The sequence below is a fragment of the Hemicordylus capensis genome, chromosome 2 (genome assembly GCF_027244095.1).
Source record: "Hemicordylus capensis ecotype Gifberg chromosome 2, rHemCap1.1.pri, whole genome shotgun sequence".
In the NCBI taxonomy this organism is placed as follows: domain Eukaryota; kingdom Metazoa; phylum Chordata; class Lepidosauria; order Squamata; family Cordylidae; genus Hemicordylus; species Hemicordylus capensis.
In genome coordinates, this window is record NC_069658.1 from 318,273,849 (window position 1) to 318,290,656 (window position 16,808).

Genomic DNA, 16,808 nt, shown 5'->3' on the forward strand with positions numbered 1-16,808 from the left:
CCTCAGACAAACCTTTCCGAAGATATGAATAGGCAGCAGGATTCATAATGAAGAAGGTGTTCTCTTAAATACCCTGGGCCCAATTTGTTAAGGGCTTTAAAGGTAATAACCAACACTTTGTATTTTGTCCAGAAACCTATTGGTAGCCAGTGTATTTCTTTTAAAGCCAGAGTAATATGGTCTCTTCGGGATGTCCTGGAGACCAACCTGGCTGTCTCATTCTGCACCAATTGCAGTTTCTGGACTATGTACAAAGGCAGTCCCATACAGAATGCATTGCAGTAGTCAAGCCTAAAGGTTACCAGCATGTGCACCACTGTCTTAAAGTCACTCAGTTCCAGGAAAGGGTTCAGTTGGCAAACCAGCCGAAACTTATAGAAAGCACTCCTGGCCACCGCCTCCACCTGAAACATCAAAGAGAGGGTTGGGTCCAGAAGTACTCCCAAACTATGGACCTGTTCCTTCTGGGGGAATGTAACTCCATCCAGAACCAGCAGATCTATCGCAGGCATTTCCCAAACTGCAGCTTTGTACAATGAGCACCTCCACCTTGTATGGATTCAGTTTCTTATCCCTCATCTATGCCATTACTGCCTTGAGGCAGGCATTTGGGGAAGTTATGCCGTTGCCTGATGACACTCACACAGGGAAATAGATTTGGATGTCATCAGCATACTGCCAACACCAGATCCCCCGATGATCTCTCCAAACAGTTTCATGTAGATGGTAAAAAGCACTGGAGACAAGATGGAGTTCTGAGGGACACCATACAAAACCTCTTGCTTCATAGAGCAACAGTCTCCAAGTAACACCTTCTGAAATCTGCCCGAGATGTATGAACGGGACCACTGCAAAGCAGTGCCCCTACACCCAGATCCCCCAGGTGATCCAGAAGGATACCATGCTTGATGGTATCGAAAACCACTGAGAGATGCAAAAGGACCAACAGAGTTGCACTCCCTCTGTCAATTCCCTTTGGAGATCATCCATCAGGCTGACCAAGGTGGTCTCTACTCCATAACCTGCCCAAAAGCCAGTTTGGAATGGGTCTAGATAATCTGTTTCATCAAGACTGCCTGGAGTTTAAAGTTCACCACCTTTTCAATCACCTTGGCCAACTATGGGAGACTGGAGACAGGCCTATAATTGCTTAACTGAGGAATCAAGCACATGCCTCTTTAAAAGAGGTCAAATAATTGCCTCTTTTAAATAAGGAGGCATCCTACCATCCCTCAGAGAAGCATTTGTGATCTCAACCAGGCCCTCTCCAACAATCTCCCTACTTGTTTTCTTGGAATCCTATTGGATTCGAAGTTTTCTTGGAATCCTATTGGATCTGAAAGCCTCCTCAGGCAGACCATCCTAATAGGCCCCTCAACCCTTCAGAGGTTGCTAGTGGCTGCAAATTGAACCTTCACCAGTTGGTGGTCCATCCATGACAATGGGGAAAGCATAGGAGTCTCCACCCACGGAACACCTCCTTGATCAGAATGAAAAACCAAATCGAGTGTGTGACCAGTAACATGTGTTGTACCTGAGACCACTTGGGGAAGGCCCATGGTTATCATGGCCGCAAAGAGCTCCTGAGCTCCTGCCAGTTCAGTACCAAAGCGAACTCTGAAGTAACCCACAACCATCAACCTGGATGTCTCCAATGCCAACCCTGCAACCACATCTGACAGCTCAGTTAGGGATTCTGTTGGGCAGTGGGGTGATTGGTACATCAAAATAAGTCCCAATCTATACCTGGTCCCAAGGCTCAAGTACACACACTCAATATATGTGAGTGCTCTGACAGGGGTCCTGGTAAGGGATATATTGTTCTTATAAACCACAGCCACTCCACGTCTCCGCCCATATCCTCTCACTTGCTCCTAAACAGAGTATCCTGTAGGGAGAAGCTGGGACCAGACTGGGCCACTAGCCTCTCCCAACCAGGTCTCTGTAACGCACACCAGATCAGTTCTCTCATCTACAATCAAATCATGAATAATTTCTGATTTATTTTGGACCAACTTGGCATTGCAAAGGAGCAAAGTGAGATTCTGTGGGTGGCTGGCACTGTTCCCCAAGGTCAAAGAGCTGACAAGGCAGTTGGAAGGGGAGACAGCTATTAAGTTTCTGTTTTCCCTTCTCCTGTAACAGTCTGCTGACCTGCCAATGCTCTTTCTTCTTCTGTTCCCCACCATCACTGAAACAGACACCCCTTGCTGAGAAGCCATACACCCTACTTCTCCATCCCCTAGCAAGCTATGACACATTCTTCAGCCAAACCAACAGAGAGGCAGTCCCAAGTCCAGCCACAAGTCTTTTGAAAGAGTGTTACCACCCCCAGCCCTCAGTCCCACCACCCAAGGCCGGCACCTTTTGGTGGCCACCTACAGGCAGGCGGCCCTGCAGCTGCCTTAAGCAGTCGAAGAAGAGGAGGTGAGGTGGGGCACGAAGCCAGCCAACCAGTCCTTCTGGCAGAAGCTCAACAGTAGAACAAGTTAAGGGTTAGCAGCAGCAACTTGCTAGAAGCAATGAGGCAGATACGAAGAGCAAGAGAGCAGGAACACAGCAACAAAACAACAACGTTCACTCAGGCGCTTACCCTCTGCCGCTTCCTCTTCGTTATGTGAAGATGATGGCTTAACAAGGAGTGATTTGTTAAGCATGCATGTAACTGCTCAGCAAGTTTTGGTTCTGTATTATCTTGTCAAGTGATGAGGACAATCTTATGACAATTCTGTGCCTAATGTGAACTCAGTGGTAAGATTACCCCCACTCCTTAACAGGATATTTTAGATAATAAGGTTATGAAGTGACTACATGTATGGTGTGGGAATTTCCCAGTTGTAATAATTGTCTGGGAGGGAGAATAAGCAGTGCTAACTAGACATACCTGACTAACTTGATTTAAGGCTTCTGCCAATAGTTTCTGATTGATTCCACATAGATTTGCCACTTTCTTTTGACATTTGTGATGCACATTCATTCCACACTCTAAGAAATAAAAATTTTAATAGCATTAGTATAAATTAATGTAACTTATAAGCATCATCAATAAATCTACTATTTTCAGTAGCACTATACTGCCAGAATGTAGTTACATCTCTCATCACGTTCTTGAAGTGAACTGCAATACAAAATTTATCTCTCCCCGCCCCACCTTCAATCTCAATATTAAAAGAGCCAACGTTACTACTAGAATAAAAACAGAACAGCAGCATTTGGTTTGGAGGCCATCCATCTTTGGTCAGCTCCAAATACATTGGATAAGTGTCAGATTCCCACACATGTCTCAGTTTAAAATGGGTGATTAAAAAAACAAGTAGCAGCATCTGAAACAGAATTCTCTTCATGAAAGGGAGTCCTTCAACCAGGGCCGTCCCTAGGGGTGTGTAGGGCTGAGGGCGAATCAGCATGTGTGGAGCCTCCTTAACGTTTCATATGATTACAGAATCATACAGACTGGTGACATACTGTGTAAATAGTATAAGTGAGTGAGTGAGGTTTTTGACATGTCCAACCAGCTTGGATATATAGTGCATTTATAAGAAAAATAAATGAAAGCACAGCACATGCCCCATGCGTCACAGTTCTCACTCAGAGCTTCCGGATTGCAAACCAACTTGACCATAGTGCATCTATATATGTGTGTGTGTGTGTGTGTGTGTGTGTGTGTGTATTCCAGAGGTTTTTTGTAATTTCCATGAAATAAGCCAAAAATATAGGATTTTTTGGAAGGTTTAGAAAAAACCCATTAAAAACCAACTATTTGTCCAATCCACTTCAAATTAAAGTTACACAGCCCTCCTACCCTGCCCTACATGTGCCCGATATGAAAGCCCTGTTAGGGATGTGCACAAAACCAGTTTGCCCAGTTCGGTTCTAATTCGAACCAGGTTCGAACCAGGAGGGGGTGGTTCGGTTTTGGTTTTGCTCGAACCTCCTCCTGGTTCAGTTTGAATTTGAACCATTTTGAACTGGTTTGAACCAGTTTGGACATCCAAAAATTGGTAGGATGGTAGCTGGCACCCAGTGGTACCTGCCACCCAAACCCCAAAGCAATCGGACACTCGTAGATTTTTTATGAATTTTTGAAAATTATTTTTATTTTTTTCTCATAGGGTATAATGGGACTTGAACCAGCCCATTATCCCTTATTGTGGAGCACCCATGGGTGCCAACAACCATGCAAACCCCGAAGCAATCAGACACCCCTATGATTTTTTAGGAATATTTGAAATATTTTTAATTATTTTTCTCATAGAGTATAATGGGACCCGAACCAGTCCATATCCCCTATTGTGGAGTACCTAGGGGCACAAAAGTGGGGTGGGTGGTAGACAACCAGGGGTTCCTACTGTCCACAAAGTTCCAAGGCAATCGGACACTCCTCTGATTATTGGTGAATTTTAAAATTATTTGGAATTCCTCATAGAGAATAATGAGGATTGCAGCAAATGTATAGCTTCACGTCGGGGAGAAAGGGGTGTCCTAGAGTGGAGTGTGGTGGGTGGTAGTTCCCAAGGTGGGCAAGGAAGCTATCAGAATTATTTGAAAGGAATTGGGCAAAGGGCTGATTTTAAAGTGATTTTTGAAGTTTATGTGTCTTTAAGGTTAGCAGATGAGAGTGGATTAATGGTTTGTCATTGAAAATCTTATATGCTACCGAAGAATCTACACTCAGAACACTTCAGAAACAATAAAACCCAGTACCCCATGGGTTAGCAACCCATGGAGGTGGTTGGCACCCTCGCTCTGGGCCACCCCAGCACCCCCCAAGTGCAGTTATGGGGCTGCTGGAACCTCCATTCTTCCCTATGGAGAAAAACCTTAAAGCCACTTGTGGGGTGCTGGGGTGGCCCAGAGTGAGTGGTGGTCTAGTGCAAAGAGGGTGCCAACCACTCCCATGGGTTGCTAACCCATGGGGTAATGGGTTTTGTTGTTTCTGAAGTGTTCTGAGTGTAGATTCTTTGGTAGCATATAAGATTTTCAATGACAAACCATGAATCTACTCTCATCTGCTTGTAGCAAGCCCTGTAGCAAGCCATTCCATAAATATACAAGGGGTGGTAACCAAAAGGGTATGGTAATCCCATACCTTCCATTGCTAGCTCTGAGGACACAGAGGAAAGCACAGGCTCAGCACAGAACTGCCGGGCAGGGCACAGGGTGTGCACAGCACTGCGGTAAGGAGCCAGTGGTGGCCACTCTGCCTCCTCCTTCCTTTCCTGCCGCCTGAAGGCGGCCTGCTGCATTAGAAAGCTTCAGGGGGGCTTCTGGAAGCCCCACCCACCCACCAAACAGCTGAGAAGCAGCAATGGAGAGTGAGGAAAGCAGAGAGCTGTAGCAGAGTGTGCCGTGCAGGGAGCCTTTCAATAGCAGGCAAGCCTGTGCAGCACTTACAAAAGGCTGGCAGCAGTGTTCCCTCTAACAGTGATTCCCAGATGTTGTAGACATTGGGGATTACTCCCATAATCCCCAGGCAAAAACCATTGCAGCTGGTGATTCTGGGAGTCAGCAGCATCTGGGAATTCCTGTTAGAGGGAACACTGGTGGGCTGGGGTGGGTGGGAGAAGATAAATTCCTGGGAGAGAGAGCAGGGCAGACTGCTTGGCCAGTGTGACCAGTGCGGGGCCTGTCCTAGTGATCGCCCTGGTCGCCCCACCTTAAGGACAGCCCTGATCCCCAACTCTCAGAGACATAATTTTCAGGAGTACAGAAAGCTGCAGAGGGAAAGGAGGGATCGATGAACAATGCCTTTACCCTCACTCTCACTTGTGTGAGCAGATTTCTGTTTGCAGAAGTACTAGTCTGGATATTACCCAACAACTACATACAGAAGTGTAAACATAAAAGTTACTCCTTCCCCTCACGAAATGCCAAGGCATTGTTCTTCAGTCTAAGGTCTACAATAGCCAAAACAAACAGACCGTACCTTCACACTTCAATCCTTGTTTAACTAGTCCCCAGAGAAGACTACCGCAGTGATCACAAAAGGTAGGACTCATGTAGTTGTACACTCTGAATCTGTGAGGCATATCGATGTGAAAGCGTTCCTTCTGAAACTGAAGGTGTGATTGTGTTATGAAAAAGTAAAATAAATATCTGAAAGTTTTTCTCACTTGCACACAGGTTTGCTAATGCAGAATTCAATTTAAAGCCATTCATATGATAAATGACAGGGTTTGAAAGAAAGTGAACACAATTATTAAGGGGAGGCCAGAAACATTTATTAATTTTTCTAGCCTATAAATACCAAATTCAAACACACATATTCAATTAAAATAGCTTTAAATCATTAGTGATATAACCATTCCCATTCACCTTCCCTATTATAACCTTGTCTACAAAAACCATTCCTAAAATAATAAAAATAAAAATAAAAAATCTCCAAAAGCTTTCAAGAAGATTTTGGCTATTTTCTCTAGAAGAAAGAAAGCACATTTCAGGGTTCTTGTGTATATCCTGTGTTTTTTAAATATGATGAAAACATGGATACAATATTCTACATCTAGAATGTCATACCTCCTCTGTATCTTTTACAAAAGGAAATATAATTGCAGTCATCGAGGCTAAAAAATCACCTGGTGGGTCACAAGATATTAACCCCATTAAAATTTCCAACCATTCTAAGACTACTATCCACCTTTGAAGAAATGAACACCTTGGCAACTCCATTCAAGTAAGTGTATAAATTCAATTCAGTCTTATTGCACAAAACTGGGGATCTGCCACAGATTCCATTATCAATCACAATTTTATTTTTAAAACTAGTTGCTGTTTTCACTAAGACGAAGTTTCAGTTCAAGGAATGGGGCCTCACACAGCTCTGTATTCCTTCTCAAAGGTTATTGGAGCTGAACTTAGCAATTTAGCTTTGGTTTTATCTGCTTAAGCCTTAAGATCACAAGGGACCTTGCTTTTTACCCAGGCTTTTAATTTTTAATTGACTGGTGCTGGGAGTCATCGGTGATTGAATTGGTTCTGTTTTATTTTGTATATTAACTGCTGATTTTGTTCTAATTGTTTTTAGCATATATTGTGGGTTTTCCTTTAAAAACAAACAAACATACTTCACCTTGGGATGTAAAAGGAGATTAACCCATTCTAAAATAAATAAAAATAAACAATACTCTCTGAACTGTGATTGGTATCTACAGCTTGAATAAAGAACACTTTACATGTGTAATTTGCTTAGATGTTTGATGAAATTTTCTCTCTCAATCTCACATAACATAAAAACCAGAATTATAAAAAATGTGATACAGGGCTAATTCTACATGCCATCTATTCCTGTTTTCTTACTTTGTTTCTTCCATTCTTTTCCCTACTTGCAAAAATCAAAATAAGGAAAATCAAGATGACTCTTAGAAACAAAATATTATGTGATGCTAAAAAATATACAAGAATACTTAATTTACATATGTGTGAAGCACCATATAGAGGTTCCTTTTGAACTGAATTTTGATTTACTTATTTTGGTCACAGAATACATAATTTTGTTAAAGAGTATATAAAAGTTTATTGCTTACCACTGTATCTCTGCTGTTTGCTGCAGTACCAGTACATCTCCCAATAATTTTATCAATGCATTTTTTGTGAATAGCAGCATTGCATTCTTCAAAAGAGTAATAAGTAGCAGAAAGAAAAAAATTAGATTTCTTTTCCAAAGATGACACTTAGCAGGTTTTGTAGTCAGAACATTATATTTCTATGACATATTGCTAATTCAGAAAATGAAGGAAGCTACCTTTTCTCATGTTCATTTGTATTATATACTTCGAAAATGTTTATTATTGGAATTTAATCTTTAGGAACAGCTAAGTATCACAATATATTTATTAGTCTTTACAGTGCCAGAAAACACTTTTCACTACAGCAGATTAACATGGCTATCTTTTGCATCTGGCAACCCTAGTTTATGAATATTCTTTAGTTGCTGCTATATAGTAAAACAATAGTTCAGACCACATCAGCTGAAGTTACTCACTAATTATTACCACTAAGGAAGAGGCAGCAGAATCAACTTACGTCTGCATTTGTATCCTTGCTTGTTGAGCCCCCTGTAGAAGAGAGAGAGTGGGGGAAGTGACCAGCAGAACTTACATGCAACAAAAATTTCAGACTCTGGTGATACAAAGACATTGTCAGTCCACATCCTTATATATTAAGTGTCTGTGATTCTAAGGAAATATTTGTATCTTTTTTCCTCTAGAGAAGCTCCAATTCAGTTTTGAAGTGAGGTGACAACAATATCCTTAAACACCCAGTTCTGCATGTTATAGTTGTCACAGAGCATGGAGGCTGGGATCAAGTGGATGATGGAGAATAAGCTGAACCTGACTCCATGAAAGAAGAGATAATGTTGGTGTGGGATCCTAGGTCTCTTAGAGGAATGGGTTAGAGAATAATGGATGGTGTTACATTACATCTGAAGAATGGCTATGTCTACCGCCATTCCTGGACATGACACCCATTTTAGAAATTTGAGGAGTGGGATGACCAGGAACACTTTTTATTAATCATATCCAGCACACCCTGGAAGATAGAAATGTGGCCATCATTCTTGACTTTGTAAACCTCAAGAAGGCTGTCAGTCCTGAACCTCAAGATTGACAATTGCAGTCTACTCCATTTGGGTCTGCCTTGAGGCTTTAAACAGCTTCTGCTGATGCCAAATGTTATAGCGCTTGGTTGAAACTGGAAGCCAGTAACATATACAACTAATTCAGAAGCAACTATATTAATAGCTTCTGGGTCCAATTCATAGTTCTGGATTTGAACTTTAAAACCCTGAATGGACTGCATCTGAGTGTGCCTTTCCTATACCAATGTAAGCAACTATGACCCTGAATAGTTCTTTTAAAGACATGCAACAGTCAGTAGTTGAAGCAGAATCTTTTATTTGGTGGACACATAGGGTTGGTTCAGATGTAACAGGAAACCATGGTTTTCTGCCACACAATTTGTGACTTCAAAGTCTCCTGAGCTCATGTGCTGCCTCCTCCCCCAACCCTTACCTTCTTTGCTCCATTGGGAAGCTGCAATGGCAACATCCTGACTTATTTTAAACCATGGTACCGCAGCCCATGCCCAGCTCACAAGAGGAGCCATGATTTAACTGTAGCTTCAAAATCAGCATGTGAAACCAACTTTGAATGCTGGTTCAAATCCTGGTTTGGTAGCCAGAGCTCACGGTTCCCAGCTTCATATATTCATTGACCCATTGTTTACATAAGTCAGGATGTTCATGAGCTGTGGAGATAAGGGGAGAGGAGAGAAAGGAATAAATGTTCTCAGGATGGTTAGAAGCTGCATTCATGTAGCAGGAAACCAGAGTCCCATTATATTGAATCAGCATATAGAAAAGACAAGGGCTGATGTCCCAAATCAGAATATCAAGGAGTCTAACCGAACCTAAGCCCAAAATCTCTTGGTTGCCTTGAACCTGAACTGAAACTCTAAGCACAAAGAAAGTGTTGACTACTCAAATTAAGTGGTTCCATAATTAGTCCCTTGATTTTCAGTTATATGATGAATGTGCAATTTCCCTGTTTCATTTCACATATTTTTTTCTTAAAGAGCTTTACAAACAAATCAGATTAAAAAATTATAAATATTTGTTCTCAAGTTAAATCATTGCATTTAACACAATGAAGTCATTGCATTTTTTATAGCATGATATTGCAGGCCAAAGAATGCTGATATTAATACTTCATGAAACGTTATCTAAACCAGTTAGCAAACCACTTAGTTGGTGGTTGACATATTATGAATGTGGAAGAAGCCAGGGTGGATTTGATTTAAATCAAACTGATTTAAATCACAATTTAAATCACTAGCAGGGTGGATAAAAATCAAAAAAATCCGATTTAAATAAAAAAAAATCTGATTTTTTTTATTTAAATCGGATTTTTTTGATTTAAATCGGATTTTTTTTATTTTTATCCACCCTGCTAGTGATTTAAATCGTTATTTAAATCGTGATTTAAATCAGTTTAATTTAAATCAAATCCACCCTGGAAGAAGCACTGCGTGATCATAAAGAGGCTGGTACTAAGCTGTGATGCAGCCTTGTTGTGCTACCCCGCAGTAATGGAAAAGAGGAGGGAACAAATTTTTTCGACTTGTCCCTCCCTCCAGAAAGATTTTTCATTTCCAGGAATGTGTCCCTGAGGGCTGCACAAACCACAAGGACATATTCCTGGAAGTGAAAAATCCTTTTGGAGTGAGGGGCAAGCAGTGAAAGCTCACTCCCCTTAGGGATGTGCACAAAGTGTTTCGTGCCATTTGCATGGTCAGCAATACCATGCTGATCACGCAAATGGAGTCTGTGCATTTGCAGATGCCATTTACATATCGACACTGCTCACTGGCTTGTGGGAGCAGCATTGAAGCTGCACTGCACAGCACAGCGTTTAATATTGATAGCACTGCAGTGGAACAGCAGGGGGCAGTGGAGCAGTGATGGAAGGGCGGCTAAGACCTGCCTTCCTCCCCTTAAAGTGCCTGCTTGCTCCGCTCCCCCACCAAAACGTTTCGGCTGGGGCAACTCAAAGCATTTCTGCACCTCAAATTAGAGGTGCCACAATGCTTTGTGCACATCCTCCCTCTCTGGCCTGCACAACACAGCTGCATTACATTGCAGCTACGGACCAACTTCTTTGCAGTCCTGCAGTGTCTGAACCAGAACTAAAACAGCAGTTAAAAAATACTGATAAACCTGAACCACACCTACATTTTAATAGTTTCACTCCCTGCAGATTAACAAACAAAAAGTTACACACACTAAAATATGCAAATGTTCAAAATACCCTACTCATAAATACACAAGACAAATAAAAAAATTCAACACACTCAAAATATATCAGAATGCACTGGGAATACAAATCTTTACTGCTATCTTTTCTGTGTGTGCCTTTTTGCTGCTATTTTACATAGTGACCCTAAAGTCATAGAGATCTTTGTCTGAACAAATGCAAGTACATCCCTTCAATCCTGAGGCTGTCCAAGCTGTTCAGGCCTTTTAGGAAGGGCAATGAATTTGTTCTGGACATTACATTGTGAAGAAATAGGGTGTGAGTATGTGTAAACTGCCATATAAAAAATAAGTTAAAACTTATTGGTTGACACTTTGGGGCCTCTCTCATAATCAACCATGAGGGCAGCTGGGTAGGTGAGGAAGAAGCCTTGGAAAGCTTACCTCCCTGACAGATAATCATCCTGTTGGTACTGGGCACATGGATTGTACACCAGACAGTGCTCCCCTGGCAGCGTGGAGACTGGGATGTGTCATGCTGGCTCCCAGATATCCCACAATGCACCACATCAGCGCATTGTGGGGAAACCACCCACCCCCCATGATGGCCAGGAGCTCACTCCTGTATCAGTGCTGGCTGAAAGCAGCCGGTGCAGACACATGAGCAATTAGTCTGGGTGAAGGGTGCACTCATGCCCTTGAACTTGGCTGACTACAAGACTCCTTAGGTGGGTTTGCCACCAAGGCACCACCGGGAGCCATGCAGCTCCTGATGGTTTGTTGTTTGTTTGTTTGTTTATTTATTGTTAAATTTATATACAGACTTTCATTGAAACAATCCCAAGGCGGTTTACAGCAAAATTTAAAAACAAGATGGTAAACAAGACACAATTAAAATATTAAGTGAAAAATATTAAACAAATCTGATTAAAAATTTAAAACAAAAGCATAAAAGCAATACAAGGAGCAGCAGCAGAGAATCAAATAAATGCCTGGACAAAAAGCCAAGATTTTACACTCTTTCTAAAAGCTGTGATGGAGACAGAGGAGCAAATAGCCACTGGGAGAGCATTCCAGAGTCTGGGGGCAGCAACACAGAAGGCTCTGTCCCGTGTGCACGACAACTGAGCCTCCCTCATTGTCGGCACCCGGAGCAGAGCCCCCTCAGATGACTTCGTCAAGCGGGCAGTAACCCTTGGGAGCAGGCGGTCCCTCAGGTATCCCGGGTCCAAACCAGTTCTCATGGGCAGCCAAGCCTGGGTTTAGCTGTCCTAGCCTGGTCTTGGCTGCTCATGAGAACTGCCTCTTCAAGTAGCAGAAAGTAGGTTATCTAATAAATAAATAAATAAATAAATAAATAAATAAATAAATAAATAAATAAATTTCAGAGCAATTACCAAGGCAGAACATAGCTCCAGTTCCACTGTAGTACAATGTGCAACATAAATAGGTGCAATCACTGATAGGCTTCAAACCAGCCTCCCTCACATCAGTACTACACAAAAATTGCCATGGATTTCTTCAGTTCCAGCTGTATAACCCTACTGTATGTCACACACACACACAAACAAACAGTTTTTCTCCTCACCAGACAAAATCTTTACAGACAGAGCAAAATGTAGGTTGTCCAAAAAAGGTGGCAATAAACTCATGATTTTTTATGTAGTGGATTTTGGCCTGCTTGATTGCTCCTCTTCTGTTTATAGTCACAGTTCCATCATCTTCCCCTGACTGCTTGTTATCTGGAAGTAAAGAAATAAAACAGAAGTGAAATTGTGGAAGGAATGGTTTCACTCAAGTATCGTTGAAAATCATCTGTGTGTTCCTCTTCTCTCGCTCTGTCTTGGCCTGTGTGTCTCTTCAGTACTACTGCATAATTTCAAGTTCAAAGGAAGGAATAAAGGATTGCGACAAGCTCAGAAAAAAACTCACCAAGCATGTGCAATCCAAAGATCAGATACCCTAGCAGGAAAAGCAATGCAGGAGAAGAGGTTCTGGTTGCACAGAGCAGTGACAAACACACACCACTCATAGCCGCACAACTGCCCTGAGACACTTGCTGAAGAACCGCAAACTGGATAAAGCAAAAAGCCAAAATCCCCAACGTCCTCCACATACTGACCACTAAAGTATAGAGATAACAATATGTATTATAGTATATTGATTCAACAGAGAAGCACCATGTTAAGAAACTATTCCAGAATTTAATCTTCAGAAATTTAGAACGCAGTGTTAACTTTCTGAAAGAACAAAATGCTTTTTCACCTGATCATTTTATTAAATTACCAATCCATGCTGCTGTGGCTAATATACTGCCAGCCATAAACATAAGGAATGCTAATTTCTTCTTTGTTCAGTAGATATTAAAATTAGAGTTCATTGGAAAGCCTACATTGCTATGAGAAGACCATGGCATTTCAACTTTGAGTACTATAGCATTTCTATTTTTATTTTATAAAAATGTATTCTTGAAGCTGAAAAAGGAGTCTGTCAAAATTTGCAGAAGACACTAAACTATTTAGGGTAGTGAAATCCAAAACAGATCGTGCGGAGCTCCAAAATGATCTCTCCAGACTGGGTGAGTGGGCGACAAAATGGTAAATGAAGTTCAATGTAAGCAATTGTAAAGTGATGCATATTGGGGCAAAACCCCCAATTTCAAATATACACTGATGAATATATGAATATGATGAATATTTATATACTGCTTTTCAACAAAAGTTCCCGAAGCGGTTTATATAGATATAAACAAATATAATGTCTCACTTTCTCCAAAAGGATCACAATCTAAAAAATAAACCTAAGTTAGTCACCAGCAACAGTCACTGGAGGGATGCTGTGCTGGGGATAGATAGGGCTGGCTGCCCTCCCCCTGCTGAATAAAGCAAATCACCACTTTTAAAAAGGTCCCTCTTTGCTCAGTTAGCAGGGGACAATGATGGGGTCTGACCTGTCAGTCAGACCAGGAGAGAGATCTTGGGGTCATGCTGGACAGCCCATTGAAAGTGTCGACTCAGTGCACAGCAGCTGTGAAAAAGGCAAATTCCATGGTAGGGATAATTAAGAAGGGGACTGAAAATAAAAATGCTATTATAATGCCCTTATACAAATCTATGGTGCAGCAAACTTTGCAGTACTGCATACAGTTCTGTTCACTGTATCTTAAAGGTGGACATTGTAGAACTGGAAAAGGTACAGAAGAGGACAACCAAGATGATCAGGGGCCTGATGAGGTGATGATCTTTCTGACAAGGCAAGGCTACTGCATCTGGTGCTTTTTAGTTTGGAAAAGAAGTGACTATGCCAAGACATGACAGAGGTGTATAAAATTATGAATGGGGTTGAGAGAGTGGACCGAGAAAAAGGCTTCTATCTCTCTCACAACATTAGAACCAGGGATCATTCTGTGAAACTGAAGGCCTGGAATTTTAAGACCAACAAAAAGAAGTACTTTCCCCACACAGCATGTAATTAATCTATGGAACTCTCTGCCACAGGATATGGTGATGGTTACCAGCTTGGATGGCTCTAATAGAGGCTTAGAAAAAATAACAGAGAATGGTTCTATCAATGGCTACTATAGGCCACCTCTAGCTTCAGAGGAAAGATGCCTCTGAATAGCAGTTGCAGGGGAGCAACAGCAAGAGAGAGGGCATGGCCTCACCTCTTGCCTGTGGACTTCTCAGAGGCATCTGGTTTGAAACAGGATGCTGGACTAGGTAGGTCTTGGGCCTGACCCAGCAGGGCTGTTCTTAGGTTCTGAAAATGTGTTATTTATGAGACTGAAACAGTAACAGTATGTAAAAGGAAGAGCAAGAGAAAATGCTCTACATAGATAATGGAAATGTATGAGAGGTAAATTTTGTTCTTTCCTCTCAAACCCTGTTGCAAGTGCAACAAAACTTAACATGAACATAGGAAAAAGGAATGCCAATTCCAAACATGCTACATTATATTCTAAAATGATTACTAGAAGTATTCCTGAAGTTATTGCCCTCATCTAGCAGAAGACCCAAAAATTCTTTATGACAGAAAACCCAAGGTTTGTGCATGTACCTGCACTTCCCAATTCATTATCCTGGATTCCCCAATTAACAGCTCTATAGTTCATCCAGCAGTTTAATCCCACGAAAGTGCTGGAGACTTGAGGTACCTCCTATGTTCTTTTTTAGACACACTTGGACACCTCCCCGCTCTGGAATCAATATGCTGTGCAGTGATCCCAGATCATCAGATAGTGTATGTGAATGAAACCACCACACAGGTGAAGCCAATTCAATCCATCTTTCCTATCCAATCAGCACAATGAAATATCTCAACTGGGAAGACCATGGAGGGGGGGGCAGGTCCAGAGGAAATGTTAGTGTATCTAACTCCAGATAGACTCCATCTTTTCTGTTTTTGAAAACCAAGTTATTAACAGGCATCTGTGCTTGCATTATGGAGTCACAGGATCTACTATATCAGGGAAGGGCAAACCTGACCCGCTGGCTGTCGCTGAACTACAGCTCCCATCATCCTCAATAAAATGCGGCCGAGGGTGATGGGAGCTGCAGTTTACAGACAGCTGGAGGGCCAAGCTGGCCCACCCCATTCAATGCTGAAGTTGAACAGAACTTTTTTTTAAAGGCAATTTTTAACTTCTGCTCTTTTCAAGTAGCACAAAACTTTGTAGACTAGTTAGGCTTAGCTAGGTCTACTTAGTCATAAGTAGGGCTTGCTGATTTCAGTGGGAGTTTCTTCCAGGTAAGTGTGCACAGAACTGCAGCCTCACACATTCATAATGAGCCACTTTTTAAGGAAACCTTCTAGTGGGGAATGTCATCTGTGAAAGTTTGCAGAAGTTGGATGTCTTGTTTTTGCCACACTTCTTGTTGACTTTTGCAAAGTGTTTCTGCTTAGAGAAGAGATTTTGACCCAAAACAATTTATTCTCCATGCAAGGGAGGTAACCACATCATAATACCTAGCACAGCATTATGACAAGGAAGCAGTGTTTTGACAACAAGGCCGACTCTGCTTCAGGTAGGGTTAATTCAAACTAAGAGGAAAGCTTCCCTATAAACTAAAGGCAACAGCAGGGAGGTAGTTTTGCAGTATTAATTTTAAACAACATAAGGACTAGAAAAAACCTAAAGGGAGCAGTACAAGGAAAGTGGGATTTAACATTTGCAACAACATATTTTGCACTGGCTTTTCTTTGCCTTTCTTGATATCCTGACCTACCCCTTACTCCTCCCCCCTATTCCTACACACATGCAATTTCTCCTGCTCCTAACTAATCTGGTTTTACTGTGTAATGTGGAGAAAATTGCAACATATGAGTGGAAGTGTAGGTGTGCTTCAAAGGAAGGTGCCAGTCCCTTTTATTTTTGCAACATGCATCATTTGTCCTTGTAGAATGTTCATGCAAAACAGAAAGCTAGAAACAACCTCAGTTTGAATAGTGTTGGGAACAACAGCTGGTTTGTGTGAGCTTTGAGGCCTGGAAGACAGGAGGAGGACAACTAACCAGTATATTCTCAGAATGGAAAATTGGTCTAATATGTTTCCTTAGCACTGCTAATCTCTTTAAAATTAAGACTGTGGTCCTAATACATACATATTCCACTGAAGTCAAGCAAAGACATTTCCTCCTCTTTGCCATGATCACTGTGTTTCACCTCCATGCATTTTTTCCACAGGCCTCACCAAAAAAAAAAAAAAAAAAAAGTAACAAAGATAGCATCAGTTTGCACAAATGATGAAAACTGTGTTTTTCTTTTTTGGCAAGGTCACACATGTCACACTATTTTGCAAATTCTGTTTTTCAAAGCGTCCCATAGTGATAAGCATGGAAGAGTTGCCCTCAGCTTCCATGGTCTATAAAACTTCACAAAACAGTAGTAAGATTTCCGCATTGTTACTAACAAGGAAGGAAATCTTGGTCAGATTGCTTTCATAATTCTCCCTGAAATGAATAGGAGTAATGAATGTGTTGGGCACACACATTGCAGTTCCCATTCATTTTCAACAGACTTATTATTATTGCTATTGAAATGAGTTATTTTCAATTTGTT

At 41.5% G+C, this 16,808-nt stretch overlaps 1 protein-coding gene across 8 annotated transcripts in view; it reads right to left on the bottom strand.

Moving 5' to 3' along the window:
* The window catches only part of PRKCD (protein kinase C delta), a 108,115-nt gene that overhangs the window by 24,169 nt on the left and 67,138 nt on the right, over positions 1-16,808 (bottom strand). For 6 of the 8 annotated variants that reach the window (XM_053303149.1, XM_053303144.1, XM_053303146.1 and 3 more), the window contains 6 exons: positions 16,352-16,435; positions 12,339-12,492; positions 8,023-8,054; positions 7,524-7,609; positions 5,927-6,056; positions 2,885-2,985 (listed from right to left, as the gene is read on the bottom strand). In XM_053303149.1, coding sequence (XP_053159124.1) covers positions 2,885-2,985; positions 5,927-6,056; positions 7,524-7,609; positions 8,023-8,054; positions 12,339-12,492; positions 16,352-16,435 — 587 coding nt within the window. The remainder of the gene's footprint in view (positions 1-2,884; positions 2,986-5,926; positions 6,057-7,523; positions 7,610-8,022; positions 8,055-12,338; positions 12,493-16,351; positions 16,436-16,808) is intronic. The other 2 variants (XM_053303145.1, XM_053303151.1) reach the window with 1 other exon arrangement.